Raw genomic sequence first — 19,347 nt, 5'->3', positions numbered from 1 at the left:
CAGAACACTTGGAATATACGACCCGTGTCACACGGGATCATTCTATGATACTACATCTCATTTAAAGCGGAACTCAGTAAGATTTGCGAAGCTCCCCCTACAGGTTCCTTCAGTGAATCACACTGTCGTAAATACTCCAAGCGCAGCTCTGGACTACAACGACTACAACGCTCACCAGCACAGTAGCTTTGCAAATACAGTACAAGAAATCTAGATGGAGGTGGGTAATTTTCGAAATTGTCTTATAAAGTCATAATATATACATTGTTTTTGAATTACCGTACAGCATTTTGTCACTCTCGCGTGAACGTGAACATGAGGCGAGATTGTGTCGGGTCGGTGCAGCTCAACTTGCAAGTGCTGTTTTTCTGGCGTAGACGTGCCAGAGGGGGTTAGTGCACACCTCAAACACACCACTACAAGTCAATTAACCATCGTAAGGACTTAGAAAACTATTTATGAAGGTAAAAAAGTTACTTAGTTCTGCTTTAAAAGCTTGATGCTGATCGCTATTCAATGCCATTATATGAATGACAGCAAGGAAAGAAGGGCATTAACAACAACACCAGGGTTAGTAAATAATGACTTAATTTCCATTTTGGTGTGAACTATCCCTTTAACACATTCAATACAAAAAGGTACAGATGAAAACAACAAACTTAATAAATTTAACTATTTCACCCGCCCACGTCACAGCGGTGAGAAAACAGCAGTTCAGAAAGTGATAGTGATCATAGCGATGTGGATATGTTGGCACCAGCTCTGAAATTCAGCAGTCACGTCACGTTTATTTATATAGCACTGTATTCAATAGATTGCTATACAGTATTGAACATGAAAAAACAGTGTCAATGTCTTTCAGTTAGAAGTACAACAGTTTCTACTTTAAAGCGGCTCTTCAGTGCATTCATGTTTTACTCGCGTCTGACCTCGACAAACTGAACAGAAGAAATTAACCGGAGAATATTTCCATGCCAAAGGTGGCGGAGCCTCAGAGACACACCTACTTATTGCGCAATTGCCATGGACCAGTGGTAATTTCGAAGGAGTTTACCAGCCGGAGCGAACTTTTCTGAAAATTTAGCTTTGGCAAGCTGTTTCAAACTCCAAACGAACTTCGTTTTGGCCTGATTTCGTTCAAAAAGATGTCAGACTAGTTCATACTTCGATTTTGCTTAAAGTACATGGGGGCATTTAGTGTATTTCAGTGTTAGCTTAGCAACATGCTAACACTTAAATATACGAAAATCAATTGGGAGTTGAGTCTTCTGAGCACTTCCCGCTTGGAGTGTTATTTGTAAGTTGCTACCAATGTTGACCGTTCGAAATTGGTCACAAATTCCCATAACAATTAAAATGTGACCTTAAAGGGATAGTTCACCCAAAAATGAAAATTACCCCATAAATTACTGAATGGGCCATTTTGAAGCCAAAAACGTGCATCCATCCATCACAAAAGTAATCCACACAGCTCCAGGGGGTTAAAATGTCTCACTTTAGACTTTTAATTTGTGAATGGTGTTTTGTTTCGCTCTATCCTCTGTGCTTCCACATTTGTCATGCGTGGAGTCACTCTTCCGCCACAAATCGATGCGTACAGACGTTGCCAGAAGCTAGTTATTATAGTTAATAATGTTTTAAATATGAATCTTTTTCTTACAAAAACCCATCGCTTCGCTTCAGAAGGCCTTTATTAACTGGAGCTGACATTTACGATGGATGGATGCACTTTGTTTTGCCTCAAAATGGTGACCTCTATTCACTGCCATTATAAAGCTTGGAAGAGACAGAATATAATAACTCTGATTGTGTTCGTCTGAAAGAAGACAGTCATATACACTTAGGTTGGCTTGAGGGAGAGTAAATCATGGGATAATTTTCATTTTTTGGGTGAACTAACACTTTAAGGTGCAGTAGGCGTAGTGAATAGCGATGTATGAAGCACAGCTCACACAGAAGTCAGTCACTTTTAAACCAAGCAGCTTCCTGTTGGTCAGTGTGGCAAATTCAAGCAATCTGTTGGGGAAATCTCTTACTCTCAATCGTGTTGATTCCTGTTGAAATGACTGGATTTCGACCGCAAAAGTTTGCCAATCAATAGTAAACATGACCATGCCTTTAAAAGGCAGCTGCCTATGTAGGCAGTATACAGGAAGGCAGCTCACAAGGTTTATTTACATCATAACTGAGGGCTGTGTATCAAAACCAGCTAAGCTGCCAACCAAGACAGTATGCTATCAAGGGAGGTATGTATTAACAGCAGTGATTTCCGATTTAATCAGCTGTGGCCCTTGCAGATCGGATCCCCAGACCTGTGTGAACTGTACATGTGTCTCAGTGTGTCCTGTGCAGATGGCCTAAACACAAAACCACAGATGATGCACGTCACTAATTTCGGTCTCGGCTGGGCTGTAGCGAGTATATTTTGGAAATGTGGTTTGAAGATTATCTATGTGCAGATAGAAGTGTTAAGATGATAGCTGAAGAACAGTGGGTTCAGACAACCACATTATGCTATTAAAAGAGAAGTTGTTGTTGTAACTGAATTACAGACACTGGGCAGGATGACATGCAGTGGTAGAATTGTGACAATGATCATGATTGGCTATAGTGTTTATGATATATTTACATGGCTATTAGTGGGCCGGACTGCTTTATTTTATCTACATATGAGAGTGACAAATAAACAGTGTTGGATAAGTTACTCTAAAAAAGTAATTAATTAATTACTAGCTACTAATTACATTACAGTGTAATTAGATTACTGTACCAGTTACTCTCTCTAGCAAAAAATAATGCTATACTTTTTAATTACTTTCTAAATCCCATATCAACCTCAACCTGCCCAACACCACAAGGATAGACATAAAAATACTCTTTTGATTCTTTCAAATGAATAGTAAAAAATTGCATAAATTATTCTTGAACTTGCAAAAGTATTTAAATGTAGAAGGTTACATTAAAAACATTTTGACATTAGATGTTAAATTGCTATTGTTTTATATTAAATTGCAGTAATTACTTTGTAAATGGAAATGTAAACATGGAGTAATGCGTGAATAAAGATACGTATGAATAAAGCGTAGCATGTTCCAAAGCATCGTGAATTATGTAATTCAGATTTATGAATTATGATTTCAGATTTAACTGCTTATAAACATCTTAACAAAAAAAAAAAAAAAAAAAAAAAAACGTCACACTTTATGATTGATCAAACCGTCTCTTCTTGTCTAAGTGGGCGGATTGCAGTCAGATCAGATTTTAATGCTTAAAAGTGTTTTCAGATACAAAAGGTTAGTAAATTCCTCCTCAAATCCTGTTCTAGCAAAATATGTTTGATTTAACAGTTAATCGCCTCTCAGCAGTCTCTTGATATATTACACAACCAAAGTGATAAAAGTAGTCCAGTGTTTTTGTGCTTGCATGAAGGCTTCAGACATATTGCGGCTTCTCCACAGGAACCATGTCAGAACATGTCCAGAGTGGCGATATGTGGATTTAAATAACCACACAGGTGTGTGTGTGTGTGTGTGTGTGTGTGTGTGTGTGTGTGTGTGTGTGTGTGACACTCACCCACTGCTGTTTCTGCTGGCCTCGATTATCCACCTCCTGCTGCTGCTGGTACTTTCTATTACACAAACACATAAGGTTCAAAATTAACACTCAGCAGGCGCTGTCCAGTTGACTGGTAACCTTATATCAAAGTGCAACATGGTTTAAAATCGAATTGAAGCTGATCTCATTGATAGTCCACCCAAAATGTCATTCTAAAACTGTACGACTTTCTTTCTTCTGCGCAACACAAAAGAACATATTTTGAAGAATGTTGGTAATCAAACAGTTTCGGGCCCCATTGACTTCCATTGACGTTTTTGTCCATATAGTGGAAGTAAATGGGAACCAAAACTGTTTGGTTACCAACAGTTCCACAGAACAAAGATAGTCATACAGGTTTGGAACAAGTGAGTAAATAATGACAGAATTTTCATTTCATTCCCTTCAAAGAGACGTTTATCTGCGCAAACTGACTTCTGTTCATCGATCTGTGACGCTCTCTCTTTGGCTTTCTTGTCCCGTAACTCCGCCTCTTTGACCTCTCGGTCCTTCCTCTCTCTCTCCAGCTTCTGCCTCTCATCCGCTGCCCTTCTCCTCTCCTCCTGGAGACGCTTCTCCTCGTCTTTCTGAGAAAGAGACAAAAGCATTGAGCAAAACAGGAAGATAGCTGAAATATAAAAGGCAGAATGAGAATATGGCTGTATGATCATGAAAAAACTAAATATGTAATTGATCATTTCTCTTCTCGATCGTGTGTCTGTAAATAAATCCGGATTCTCTGGAGTCTGTAAATTGATATAATTCAACAGAATTTACATTAATACAATGGTTCTCAATTAAGGGAGCCGGAGTAAGTGTGGGCCTCAAGATGACTTTATATATCTAGGTTTATAAAAACCTAGATAAATGAGGTAATTCATTATAAAAGTGTGATTTCTAGACCAGTGAAAGTCATGTAAATTAATAACATCTATTTATATATTTTATTAATATACATTTTTGTGTTTATGCCAAGCTCAAAAACATTTAACAGGTAGAAATATTTTATCCAGTCAATCATGATGTATTCAAATATTGAAATCAAAAAGCTTGAGAACTGCACTGAAATGCTTATTTTGTGCGAGGCAACTGCACAACATACTACATTCAAGCATGTATGCTGTATTACCTCTGCTTGGGCCCAGAAAGTGTCTTTGTTGGTTCTCTTGATTTCAGACATGGCGTTAGTCTTCTGGTAAACAGATCCCTGTATGGAAAAACAATGAGTGGTAAATTATGACTAAACCCAGATGGAATCTTTAGACTTGCATTTCCCTTGCTGATTTCAGTGGAAAAATTCTGTGAAATGAAATTGAACATACTCAAAACTAAAAAAAAAAACAGAGCTGAGAGTATGACACTCTTATAGCTGAAAGCATAAGCGAATTAGCTAAAATATTTAATAAACATCCATATAATGGGGTGGGGGAGCTCTCACAGCTTCTGTGTGCAAGACTTGGAAACAACCCTAATTGAACTAACACCAAGTATACCGCTACATAATACATCAAAAAGATGTTTACTCATTCCCAATGTACTGCAGATAAATGACTCAGCTGTCCTTTAAAGCACTCAATTGCAGTTTGTGGGTACATTTAGAGCTCAGCAGTGAAATTATTCCAAACCACCATAACAGTTTTCACATTCCGAGCATTCTGGCTCACTCCCTGTGAAACTCCTGACGCAGCACTGTGAAAGAGAGTTTGAGATAAACAGGCAGCAGGCTGGCACTGACCCGGACACCACTGTGCCATCATAAGACCTGTCTGATGCCTTCTGCTGCAAACTACCAGCTAGGGGTGTGCGACATATATCGTACTCTAAGATAACATCGTAATTGCTGTTTTAACAATGTGCAAGTGCAATCTGACATTATCGGGTTAGTATGCCACTCACTTTGCAAAAAACAATCAAAACATGCCTAGAGAGTGCATACACTCTGTGACGTAGCCTTTTCGGTTTAGGTTAGAGTACCGCGTGCATTTAGAGTGAACACTCTCACTGCGTTATTTACTCTATTAAAATGCTGTAAAAATGCCCCTGTGTGCTACATTTATATCATAGGATATAGTTAAGCAATCACACAAAAGCGTGCTGTTATTTTTTTGAAAAAAAAAACAAAACAAAACAAAAAAACAGCACGACTGCAAATGCAATATTGATTTTATACAACAGTTTAATAAACAATGAAGGCCTGGTTCCACAGACAGGGCTTAGCCTAAACCAGGATTAGGCCTTAGTTCAAGTAGGGCATTTAAGTAGCTTTTATAAATGTACCCTAGAAAAAAACATTACTGGTGTGCATCTTGAGACAAAACAACACTGACATATTTTAAGAGATGTCAGTACAAGTTACTTTCAGTTCAAACAGCTCAAACATGCATTTTAGTCATTTAAGCCTCGTCTGTGAAAGGGGGGGTAAGCGAGTTACATTTTAGACACAATATTGCCTTGTTTTGCATGTCTGAGAAACACAAAGGGGTGTTTTGTTACTGAACGTATCAGTCCATTTGAATGAATTGGTTGAATGAATGATTCAATGACTCACATTAACAAAGTCAAATGCTTCATTCCTGAAATGACCAGCCGTTTGAACGAATTAATGATTCACTCATTAACAGTGACTTGCCGCCACCTACTGGCAGTTTTAGTTTTATATCTTTTCAATTTTAAAATGATTTCATTTATCATCAATGTTTTATTTTTTAAAATATTATTTATGCATTTGTAACTGCAGGTTATTCATTTATGTCACTTCTGAGCTGTATTAAACAGTTTGTGTAAATACATCTAAATGCCACTTCAGATGCAGCTTCTGGGCCCTATTTTAACGATCTAAGCACATGGTCTGAAGCACATGGTGCAGGTGCACTTAGGGCGTATCCGAATCCTCTTTTGCTAGTTTAACGACGAAAAAAATGGTCGGGGTGCCAGGCGCATGGTCCGAAAGGGTTGCAGCTAGTCTCTTAATGAGTCATGGGTGTGCAGATAAAATGGTAAAAAACAGTTTAAACTTAATTTCTGTCACTGCTGCGTAATAACCACCACACAAAATACGAAGAATAACAAACACTTTAGGAGTCAGCTGCCCATGGCAGCACAACAACACACTCAACAATATATCGTCTGATCATTGTTATTGACAAAATCCCAGAAAATATTCGAGATAATTTTTTGCCAATATCACACATCCCTATTACCAACTAAACTTGCCAAAGACGAAAACATAGCAGTTCTAAAAGAAAATCTTTCTCTGAGGCAGTGTACAAATCCAGCTAGATTATTACATGCACAGCTCATTACTACAACAATGGGTCAATGTTGGTATCTTAACTACAACCTTAACTATTTTGCACCAAAAACTGCTTTACTAAATGTATTGCTACATGCCCATTTCCTCTCTGACCACTGGTAATAAACCAGCGGTTTTTGCTACTGTATCTTTAAGACTTCTGTATGTAAATGACCTCTGTTATGATTAGCCTCTTATAAGAGCAATGAAAATTCTGTTTTCCAAGATGAATGTACACTACCGTTCAAGTAAGACATTTTGAATGTTTTTGAAAGACGTCTCTTCTGCTATCATCATGTTGAAAACAGCTGTGCTGCTTAAAATGATGTAAAACATTTTACAGCATTTATTTGAAATGAAAATTATAACATAAATCTCTTCAAATACTACTGTCAGTAGTATTTGCTTGTTCTAGGACTAGAAATAAAAGCTGCACTGGACACTGCTCTGGTGCATGATGTGCGTGACACTAACCACAGGCCCCTGCGGCCCAGCGTCTCTGAAGCGATTGGACTCTTTGTGAAAGCTGTAGTTGGCTCCTGAGGCTTTAGCCACTTTCTGCATGATGGCGTCAGGCTCCACGTCCTCCTCCGCTCGTGCGTTTATCGTCACGTGAGCTCCCTGCAGAAACAGCACCGTCAGTTTAGTCCCACACACAAAACACGTTTTCAATACTCGTTTTAAACATGCGTATGAAACCATCAAATGTAAGTGTCAAAATTCACAGTCTGGTTTCAAACGAAACATGTCTACGCACACTCTTTTTGTTGTAAGCTCTTACTGAACATAAACACAGCTAGCTTAGATAGACTACATTTTCCATGTTCTAAATGCATCTTATACTATAAGTTTAATTTTGAATTTCTTTTTTGACTTGGTAATTTTTTCATTAAAATGTCATAACTGTATAATCCAACGAAAACAACAGACTTCTCTAAATATTTGGTCTACATAATGCCCGACCCTTTCTTACGATAGAGCGCATTAGTGCCCGCCCACTTTTTTAGGCGGTGTCGTTTCCAGAAGTATAGAATTTTATCCCATAGAGAATTTTTTTTTTTTTTTAAAAAGAGTCTTTGTTAATGTCTTATAAGTAATGAACCAAACCAACCAGCTACAAGGTAAATCACAATATTACAAACTTTTTTGAAGCAAAAAAGTATTTGAAAATTGGACAAAAAGACAAAGGTACTGAGACTGTAATTTAGTGAGGGAAAGAACTACAATCCCATGAAGCATTGTGATGACATGAATTTAAAACAATGGAGAACTGAATAAAAGCCTAAATTTTAATAAATCTGTTCATCATATAAAGTGATCGAGTCTCTACAGAAAAATTGGACTAAACCGCTCAATTCATATGGATTAGTTTTACGATCTCTATTAACTTTTTGAAGCGTCAAAGTGGTAGTTGCATTGACTGTCAATGGAGGGACAGAAATCTCTCAGATTTCAACAAAAAGATCTTCATTTGTGTTACGAAGATTAACGAAAGTCTCACAGGTTTGGAAAGACATGAAGGCGAGTTAATGTTTTCATGAATATCAGCTTGATTGAAAATGTAATATGGCTTTTGTACAACAGTTCAATAAACAAAATGTTAATATTTAGTCATTTACATTTCAGACAAAATATTGCCAATGAAAATAGTTCCAAACAAATTACATTAGAACACGTCTCTTAGCAGCAGACAGTGGTGTTCCTTTACTGGATTAATCCACAGTTGAGTGAATTATTCAATGACCCATTTGAAAATACAGTCACATGCTTCATTCCTGAAAGAATATGCTGTTTGAACGAATCGTTTGAATGAAAGACTCAATGACTCACTCATTAAAACCTACTGGCAGTGTCCAAAGCCACTTTAGATGTAGCTTCTGTGCCACTTTTGTTTATACTAATTTAATTTGTTTGGTAAAAGCCCTATAGTGTATTATTACTGTACTTCAACTGATTAAATTTAAGTATTTGATATAAAAGATGACGCATGCATTTAATAACGTTAAAAAACCTGCCCTTATAATGGTAAAAATGACCATAGAAATCAATTAAACTGGGCAAAAAATGCCCCTGAAAAGGGAAAGTTAATTTCTGCTTTCAATTTTGAACTAGCCGTGACACTTTTAGAAGCAGTGAGAGCTTGTGGTTGGATGTCGTCAAGCTCTGAACAACTACCAACAAAGTCAAATCAGATGTGTCGCTCTAGATATAGCCCATGATATCATGTCCTGTTGTGCGCCTCTTGCCTGTTAATTGCAGCAATGTGAGTTATTGTGGAAGTTCATCGATCATTAACTCAATCACACAACCAAACACACTACTCACTAGGAGTTTAACGGTTCAAATTCCTCATGGTTCAGTCTGTTTGTTTGTTTATTAAGTTTTTACGCCATGTTAGCATCATGGCTATTTACATGGCAAAAAAGGTCAATATCATCCATAAAATTTACATTATATAAAGCATTTCAGCTTAACATAAGATAGAAAATCTAAAATACATTCAGGTGGTACATTTTCAAATATTCCATGCAAACATGTTTCTGAATAAAAGCTTTTTCTAGCAGTATCATAAAAATTACAATTCAACAGAATATGCTTAATAGTCAAAGGAACATTACATGAAAGACATAAAGGAGGAACTTCTCCAATTAATAAAAACCCATGGGTAAGTCTTGAGCGCCCCAGTCTACACCTAGTGAAGACGACTTGATCATGTCTTGATTTGAAATTATAAAAGGTACTTCTTTTTATCACGGTTCAGTTTGTATATCACGGTTTTAGGGACACAGTACAGTCAGTATGTGCTGTAAGTTCAGGAAAATAAAATGACTACTGTCAAATAAAAATAAAGAAAATAAAAACAAATAAACTACAAGCAAATCGCACAAATTTAATAGAGAAAAGATACAAATTAAATACGATTTTCAGGTAAGTCTAACAGTAGTTTTCAGGTACAGAAATTGAATAAAGTAATCAAATGTAAAATAACCCTACATAGTCTGTATAAATTAAATATAGATTAATCCTTATTAAAGTTACAAAAATTATTCAGTCAAAAGCAGTGAGTGACTTTTTCTTTGTCTTTTGTTGTTAGAATAAAAACACAGACAGCCTACATTAGGCTGCTGTCACTTTAAGGCAGAATGCACTGATCCAGTATACTGATACTGTTACACATGAGTTGCCTTTCTCGACTGTTTACATTCACTTAAGACATAACCAACTGTTTACTAGGATACTCGCCAAAACGGGCATGTTGACATAATTTTATGTGAATTTGTCCATTCAAGTGAAAGAAGAACTCAATTTAGTATTCGCAAGCTGTCTGAGATGTGGCTTTCTGCGTGCGCACTTCGGATATGTGAGCACAGTTCTTTCACGTTTTCTTGCTCTTAAAAACACACAAATGATAAACTTCAATGTTAGCGGTTTCAGTCTCACCTGTGCTCGGCACTATCAACACGTGATGGCGTGTTGACGGTACTTGCATTGAACAAATTTTGTTTGAAAAAAAGAGTGACTGTTTTGTAAGTGTTTTTTGACGTTCGCTGTTGTAACGTATTAGGAAGCCAGAATGTTCTCAGACAGGAGATTTATATGATGCAGGCGGCTTGTCTCCTTTGCTTGCCATGCTGAACTGCAACGCACCAACACATGAGGAACTGTGATGTCAGCAACAGATTCACATACTAACAGTTGATTAGACAGCTACTCTCACATGAAACGCATGCGAAGCATATCCATCGACAGAAACATATGCATCGTCAGATCTGAGATTAACCGCGGTGCAAATCCGTGCTGAACCGTGGGTGGAGAAAATGGTTTGTTTTTTTACAATTACACCCCTACTGTTTCACAATACCCACACACTGAAAAGAATAACAAAATAGCCAAGTTACCTTAAGAAAGTTAGCCATAGAGCTCACATGGTTCGCACACTGGCCTTTTCTGGCATCTTTCACGCCCTCACCAGTCTGAAAAACAATGACACAATGAAAAATAAATGTCAAAATCTTGGACAAAATATGGTTGCAAGTATGCATATTAGGGGTGGCCGATGACTAAAATATTATGTAATTTTACATTACGGTTATGGCATACATCACAATTTGTTTTGGTTTTTTTTGCAGAAAACTCGACAATGAAAAAAATTGTTTATATATCAAAAATAACCAAGTGACAATGCCTATTTTAACATAATCCAGTGAATCAATAAAATATGCCATCAAACGGTTCAGTCCTGATGAATTTTTGTATTGGATTTGGTGAACAGGAGATAAATTGATTCATAAATACATTTGACAGAAGTGCTTTACTGCAGCATTTGGGTCAACTAATCTCAAGGGCATCTTTGTGGTTATATCTGGAAACTTTGTGGTATATATCAAGAAACCAAATCAATGTGACGAGTTACAGAAGGAATGAAACTCACCCAGTTGATGAGGACGTATTTGGGAAGGCCAGAGTTGGGGTCTTGAACTCGGCAAAAAGCGTACATCACCTTCCCGCTGTTCAGCTCCTCAACCAACTCCTCCAGACCACCATCTAAAAAATAACGAAGATCTGGTGTAGAATCTTGTATTTTAAATAATACGATATAAAATGATAAATATGGCCCTAAAATCTGACTGGATGAGCCAGTTCCTTTTGCATTTGCGTCCATTTTGACCCAAGGATCAGCTGAGGCTTTACATATGATGTTATGTAGACTTTTGTAAAATAAATTTAGCCTCTTTCCCATATCTCACACAGACTTTTGGAAATGAATTTTGTTGATTACTATGAATATGCACACCTATTGATGAACCACTGCAGCATTAGAAATGCATCTTTTTCATCTGGAAAGTGATTATTTTACTCACTTTACTTTATATATTTTGTTCTAAAACATTCCAGAGTAATATTAAATTGTTTTGTTAGACATTTTTAGACGTTTTGTAAATTTGGACTGTTTTTGAGCTGTCATAAGTTCAAAGGAATTTTATTAAATCCATTCATTTCAATGGAGTTGAAATAAAAGTGTTCTTATAATCATATAATGATATACTATATACATTCAAATAAAATTTCTCATGAATATTGAAAAAAAATATTTTTCTTGCATCAATAGAGAGACTGATGCAAAGAGATAAATATAGTAATAACATGTTAAAAACTGACATTTTTGTTACTGATCCGTTGCAATATCAAAACTGGGGTTTGTGACAAAATATATAAAAATTAAAACTTAATAAAAAATAAAACAAATCACTGTATTTGTTCATCTGCATGTTCATTAACAGACATCAGAGAACCGTGAACATGCAAATGTGTTGTTAATATTGAATACTTCAAGTTCATTTCACATCAAAGGGCTTACAAAAAATATTAATTGGTTAAAAAAATATTATGATGAAAGATTTTCTTATTTTTTAATGATCACTGGAGTCTTTTATCATATTACTGTTTCAGTTCTTTTATAGGCGCACACAATAACAAGCCATTACCACATAACAACACCCTTTTATCATAGTTAAAATCAATGTTTATTCACAGTAGACCTTCTCCATTTCCCTCAGAAATGTAGGAAGAATCATCTGATAAATCTTGGCCTGTCCTTGACAGTCTGTCGGTTCAGTGCACCGCTGATGTAATTAATTCAAAGAACACACTGTACAGTGCAAAACAATCTCAGCAAGCTAAAGATGGACTGAGGCTGATACTGTTTGCTTTAAACACTGTTTTATAGATTACATAACACATGATTCTAGTGTGAATGACTGTAATTCACTAATTGTCTCCACACTATAATGGCGGAAGAAAACCCACCTCCTTTCTCTGCCAGCCTGATGTCATTGGTGTTGCCCTCATAGGTGAAGAGAGCCCTGCAAGACACAAGTGTAAAGACAATGCATTACATAAAGACACCGATATACTTCAACTGGTGATCTGTGGTGATGATGTAATAGGTGGGTGTGGCTCTGAGGCTCCACCTTCTTTGAGGTCTAAATTTTCTCCAGTTCATTTCTTCTGTTCAGTCCGTCGAGGTCAGACGTCCGAGAGAAAACATGAACACACTGGAGAAATGCTTTATAGTAGAAACTGAAGTCGAAAGTGACACTGTCATTGTTCAAAATGCTGTAAAGCTCTGCTTTAAAACAATCTACTGCATAAAGTGCTATATAAATAAATCTGACGTGACTTGACTGGAGCGATGAATTGCAGAGCTGGTGTACACATTCACATCGCTATGATCAGATGCGCAAATTTTAATCGCACGTGATTTGGCAAAGGCTGCGATTATTTTATGCGCAGCTTGTCAGAGCTGTACGGCTCTGTGATCAGTAGTACATGCTTTTCCATCTGAAAGCCAGAGGGCGCTCTCGCACAGAAACTCCAAATATGCCCTGCCGCAGTAGTAGATAACTCTTGTCATTCCAGGAAATCCCTATGGGCATTTTACTATCACTGTAGCTGAATAAACAGAAGACTGAAACACTTTGATTAAACATGACTAATAAACACACAACTTATTCTGTGTAAGAAGCCACATCATCTCACAGAAGGATGCTCAACTGTTGTTATGAAGTGAGTTTGGAGTAAAAACATGTTACTAAATGTTGTCTTTTGTTGGACAAGATGTTAATAAATGCTTCATGTCTGGAAAGATGTCTGAAGCGTGTTGCTTTTTAAAATGTACATTATAAGAGACTCAAACTCGCAGTGCTTTCAGATGGATTAGCATTTGGAGCCATACTTTGACAAGCTGCACTAAAAAACAAAACCAAAAACAAATCCCAGCTTTTGCGATTTCATAATTGCACTAAGAATTGCCTTTAAGCGCGATTTTTCATATTGTGCGATACATCGTGTACCCCTACTTTTAAGGTTTTTAAATAGACCATAAAAATAACTGTCATACTTCAACAAAAGTAAGTAGTCAAAGCACTATTAACTAATATAGATCAATAACTAGACAACAGCAAATGGAGAGAAATTTCGAATTAATGTAAAAGAGCTTTAAAGTCAACATGAAACGCTGTTCACAAGTGATTTTACTTCCATAATGCATTCCCAAGTAATTTTATGAAAAATAAATCAGGTTGAGACTTTTTATAAATCGGGATTTGATTGGATCGTGAAAAGTGGGCATAACATATCAGAGTGGAGCCATGTGATTGGAGGGGAGGGATTAAGAAGTAAGAGGAGTTTGTGATGTCAGCTAGAAAAGAAAGCCACTTCAGAGGCAGCTCAAGTTATTATATTTTTATATTTGGATTTACATTCATGCATTATCCAAAGCAATTTACATTGTATACCTTCAATGCATTTTCTTTAATCAGTTCTTGCATTCCCTGGGAATTGAACCCATGACCTTAGCGTCATGCTGTACTGTTTGAACTACAGGAAAGCGTGCAAATAATTACATTAAAGAGACATAGATCAGGGGCCTGGGGCCTGAAACATCATAAATTAGACTCCTATCTTATTTTGGCGATACTGAAATATTGAACCTCAGATTGTAGTTTATGAAAAAAATGTAAGGTTTGGAACGACACGAGGGTGAGAAAATGATGACAGAACTTTTATTTTTGAGTGAACTGTCCTTTAACTTAAGGAAAGATTCTCTAATACAGAAAGTAGGGTTGTTGACCAGAGTTATTATAGTTAACTAAAACATATTTCATAACTAAACTAAACTAAAATATATATATATTAAAAAAACAAACTATTTTGCTTTCAGCTACTGTATCTGCCAAGGTGACATTACTCATATAGGCCTCAACGCTAAGGATTTTTTTCTATTGGCCCCACCACAAAAGAGTAATAATCAAATAAAATAGGTTTAGTTATTGTTTTAATTGTTTTTGTTCCACGTAACCCTAATAAATAAGGTTATGACACCAAAAACTACTAGCCTAATTTATATAAATTTTAAATATTGTTAAGATAGTCAGTAATAAAATAAGAACAAATAATCAAATTACGAGCAATAGCACAAATACAACAGAACAAACACATACAAATTAAATAAACAGTTGTTTTTCATGTAGCTTATAGTTTAGTAATACAAATAGTATTTCAGTACCTGAAAATAGTATACTTTTTGTATAACAAAAAGTTATTTAGTCAAGACAAGTCTTTTGTTTGAATAACATTAAAAACAGTTTAAGAGCTGCATGAATCCAATGTACTGTTACACATGCATTTTATTTCTCACATTTACACTCACTTAAGTAACAGGGCTGGGACAATAAATCGCTGCAATAAATCGAGAAATGATTCTAGATTGATTCCGAATGCGTCGCGATTCTCTCCTGAATCGATTATGAGCTTAGTTTTCAACAGCAGATGGCACTGCGTGCTTTAGAAACAGACATACTCCGCTTGCTTCCAGTTCCTTACACACACCACTTTAACCTTTTATAAAATAATCATTCATAAAGTTCGAAAAGGAGTGAATTACAATGTTGTTTACAGTGGGCTGTTTATATTAATCCTGCATCATAAAAGCATTCTGAGGTGCAAATTATGGCTGCACGATATATCGCATGAGATTGTCACGCGCATTTCGCATTTAGCAGGTGATGGCGATTTAGCGGTAATCAGGGAACCGGCTTTACTGACGAAATGCGCGTGACAATCTCATGCGATATATCGTGCAGCCCTAGTGCAAATACATTCTCAGACTGCATCTCAATGTGCATACTATCCATCCTAAATAGTATGTGACATTAGTAATATTCAATACTATTTAGGGTGGATAGTATGCACATGGGATGCAGGGTCAGACTCAGCCAAATGCACGAGCGCTCTTCTTTGAGCATTTGAGCGTGCGGTTAAAAACTAATCTAGAGCGCCATCTGCTGTTAAAACGAAGCTCAGAATCTATTCAAGGGAGAATCGTGATGCTTTCGGAAAATCTCAGAATCTATCCATGAATCGATTTATTGTCCCAGCCCTATTAAGTAATAACCAACTATGTTTACGATGATACTCGATAAGACGACATTTTGACAATTTTGTGTGAATATGTCCGTTCAAGCTCAGGAAGATGTGAAAGAGCATTTGCACATGTGCTACGCACACATAAATAGAGATGCGGGTACTTTCGCATCTAATTGTGCTTGAATATTCAAGTTGGCCAGGCTTATATAACAGTTTGTTGACTGATATTAGCTGAATGCAAAAGGAAAAGCATCATGCCAAAAACAGGCCTTTAAACACCTCTCTGAATGTTTATAATATGAAGAAGTTTTTAAAGCTGCACTTTGTGTGTGTGAAATCACTTTTAATTCTCATTCTAAACAAAGACACTTGTATAGAAAGGAAGCTGTGTCAACTTCCTCTTTGAAACACAGAGCTCAAGTCAACTCCTCTCTTGACAGTCAGAAACAGGAAGTGTTATAATGAGGAATAAGAACTGCAGCAGTCTTATTTCTAGAAGGTCTCTCAGGTCAGATCATCCTGTGACATTCATGCTCTGTTGTGGTTTGAGATGGAAATGAAAGTGGCAATTGTTAAGACGCAGCTGCTTCTTTAATAGGCAATGTTGAGTTGCTGACTCCGTTGATTTTGTGACAATTTGTCTATCAAAACCACCCTGACCTCTTTAACAACAAACATATGCCAGCAAATTCCTTCCCCAGAGCAGCAACAAATCATAAACTCCTTCATCTGCGTATATAAACCACTCTCAAATAGTGTTTGACTGGCCATTACCAATATCATATAGATCGTTTCTCATACAATGAGGTTATTCAATAATCCAACAGTGGAAATGCTACTACAGTATATTATCAGGACAACAGAGATAGATTTGTTGATCATGTGTTATCCAGCATGATTTGAGAAGAAGTTTTAAAATTCATTTTACATAACTTTATATATCTATATATATATTATATAAAAGCCTTGTTTATTATGCGATTACATGAGATTTTAAAGTCTACATTTTGGACCCAACTGTAGATAGATTAATACAATTTACTGACAGAAAAACAGATTAAAAATAGATGACATTTCTATTTACTAGCCACACAGACTCAATATCAACCAGTTAATTGCCCTGGTCTATGTTTGTTTAAGGTGGCAAAAAAATAAAAAACACCATAAATGTGAATTTACAGAAAGTGGCGATTAAATGCAAAACTACAACAATAACTACCATTCAAAATTTGGGGTCAGTAAGATTTTTTAATGTTTTTGAAAGAAGTCTCTTCTGCTGCATTTATTTGATTAATAATACAGTAAAAATAGCTATTTTTACAATTGAAAATAACAAAAGAGTTTTCTATGTGAATATATTGTAAAATGTAATTTATTCCTGTCATCAAAGCTGAATTTTCAGCATCATTACTCCAGTCTTCAGTGTCACATGATCCTTCAGAAATCATTCTAATATGATAATTTGATGCTCAAGAAACATTTATGATTATTATCAGTGTTGAAAACAGTTGCTTCATTACATTTTTTTCAGGTTATTTATTTGAAATATAAACTAAAAAAAGAATTGTTGGTTTAACTTAAAGTAAGTTAGCTGGTTGCCTTAAAATTTTGAGTTAACAATTTAAAAATTTGAGTTAAAGGTGTAATATGTAAGATTTTGCAGTAAAATATCCAAAAACCCAATATCCCAAATGTTTGCAACTATTTGTAAATCGTGCAATTTTAACCAAGGATCACATGTCCCATGATTCCACGCTCAAACTTGGCGTCATCAAGCTACGCCTTCATTTTGAATAGGCTTCTAGCGGACAAATCTTACATATTGCACCTTTAATACAATGAAGGCGATTGATTTAATCAACAGAAAATCAAAATAGTATGTTATCTGAACCACATTAATTATCTAAGTTGATTTGACAAAAGAAAAAATGTTCACTGCATGTAAAAATCATATAAAAAAAAAAGAATTGTACTGACCCCAAACTTTTAAACGGTAACGTACATGTTATTTTTACCCATTTGCAAAACTCGAGTGTCTGTATTTGTGTAATTTTTCCCAAATGATGTCAGATCTCTGGGTAGCATGATGAGTGTAATTAATGTAGGTCATTTATGATCACTTTTGATTTCTATAACATTCACGACCCAGCTCAAGCAGCAGCAGCGAACTGAACTGATCACTTCTTGAAAATGAAACTCATTTACACTTGAAAGCACAAACCTACAGGACTTTGGTCTGATTGAAACCTGTCAAACATTAATATTGTTTCCGTATGACGGGAAAGTCCGTATAACAATTGTGGAAGGAAGTGTCTTACTGATCTCTGTACAGTTTGCCTCAACACTTCTGCATTACCATTCTGGCTAAAAAAAAAAGAGCAAATGTGAATCTTGCATGTAAACCAGAGTCACAAATAGTGGGCAGGGAGTTGCCAACCCAGCAGCCATATATGGACAAAGATTACAGGGAAATAAGGAGGTGGGAGTGGTTCAAAATAAGTGCACTTCTTAAATCTCATGTTATCCAAAAGTTGGGATGCTTCTGAACTCATCAGATCAACTGATCCCATGCAAAGCAGGTCAAAGCATGTGCATAATTTAACAAGAACTTTCTTTCATGCTGTTGGCCTGAAAGCAACAGTGGGAGGAAATCATTTCAGTGTGTTTTGTGCATGAGGTGTGAATGCTTGATGGCCACAGGAATAAAGTGCAGTGATCTCGCTAACATCATAAACGCTCATTGCATTGATCAGAAATTAGATTTATGTGATGATAAACACAAACAGGGCGCTTAAGAAGCCAAAACAGCAGCTAACAAGCTAAACATGAGGATGTCAGTGAGTGTAACAGAGACACAACCCTACTCACCAGTTAGTCCCTGACTTCTCATCCACCACCTCGTTATAGGCCGCGGTTAAGGCAGGGCCGTTTTTGCTCAGGTTCACAGCCATGATGGTGTAATCTGTGAGGTTTTGACCGTCCGACTCCGGGGACAGACGCTGCAGTGAACTCCAGGGGTAGATGGGGATCTCTCGGCTCTACGCAGACAGGAAGCGCGCAGCGCCACATCACGTAGCACTCACTCCTCCCTGGAGCGACGTTACGAACCCTACTATGGTGAAGGCAGAGCTCATGAATATTAATTACGCAAAGTGAGGTTCGTCCAATAAGCCTTCCTGATTTGCTGCAGCGCTGACGCTGGTATGTCAGCTGGCGAATGATGACTCGCCTTATTATGAATATTATGAATTAGGTTATGCGACTTCTGAAGGTTTCCAGGCAACGTTAAAATTACACATTCCCAGCCTTCGTCGTAGTAGAAGTTTTAAAATGAATAAGAACCGAGCGGCAACGACATCTGCTGGCCAGAGATGAAAGTCGCATGTGATTACCGTTACCCTGCTTGGTTTAAAGGCTTAGTTCACCCAAAAATGAAATTTCTGTCTTTAATTACTCTCCCTCATGTCGTTCCACACCCGTAAGACCTTCTTCGGAACACAAATTAAGATATTTTTGATGAAATCTGAGAGTTT

General features: G+C 36.6%; 1 protein-coding gene across 3 annotated transcripts in view; it reads right to left on the bottom strand.

Moving 5' to 3' along the window:
- The window catches only part of dbnlb (drebrin-like b), a 31,426-nt gene extending 12,494 nt beyond the window's left edge, over positions 1-18,932 (bottom strand). The window contains exons 1-8 of one of the 3 annotated variants that reach the window (XM_048210979.1): positions 18,683-18,932; positions 12,695-12,750; positions 11,319-11,431; positions 10,786-10,860; positions 7,361-7,507; positions 4,724-4,801; positions 4,030-4,181; positions 3,574-3,628 (exon numbers count right to left, since the gene is read on the bottom strand). In XM_048210979.1, coding sequence (XP_048066936.1) covers positions 3,574-3,628; positions 4,030-4,181; positions 4,724-4,801; positions 7,361-7,507; positions 10,786-10,860; positions 11,319-11,431; positions 12,695-12,750; positions 18,683-18,765 — 759 coding nt within the window. In that variant the 5' untranslated portion in view covers positions 18,766-18,932. The remainder of the gene's footprint in view (positions 1-3,573; positions 3,629-4,029; positions 4,182-4,723; positions 4,802-7,360; positions 7,508-10,785; positions 10,861-11,318; positions 11,432-12,694; positions 12,751-18,682) is intronic. The other 2 variants (XM_048210978.1, XM_048210980.1) reach the window with 2 other exon arrangements.
- Positions 18,933-19,347: the final 415 nt, after the last annotated feature.

The sequence above is a fragment of the Megalobrama amblycephala genome, linkage group LG12 (genome assembly GCF_018812025.1).
Source record: "Megalobrama amblycephala isolate DHTTF-2021 linkage group LG12, ASM1881202v1, whole genome shotgun sequence".
In the NCBI taxonomy this organism is placed as follows: Eukaryota; Metazoa; Chordata; class Actinopteri; order Cypriniformes; family Xenocyprididae; genus Megalobrama; species Megalobrama amblycephala.
Note: the sequence above shows the minus strand (reverse complement) of the source record. Positions and strands in the feature narration are given on the sequence as shown.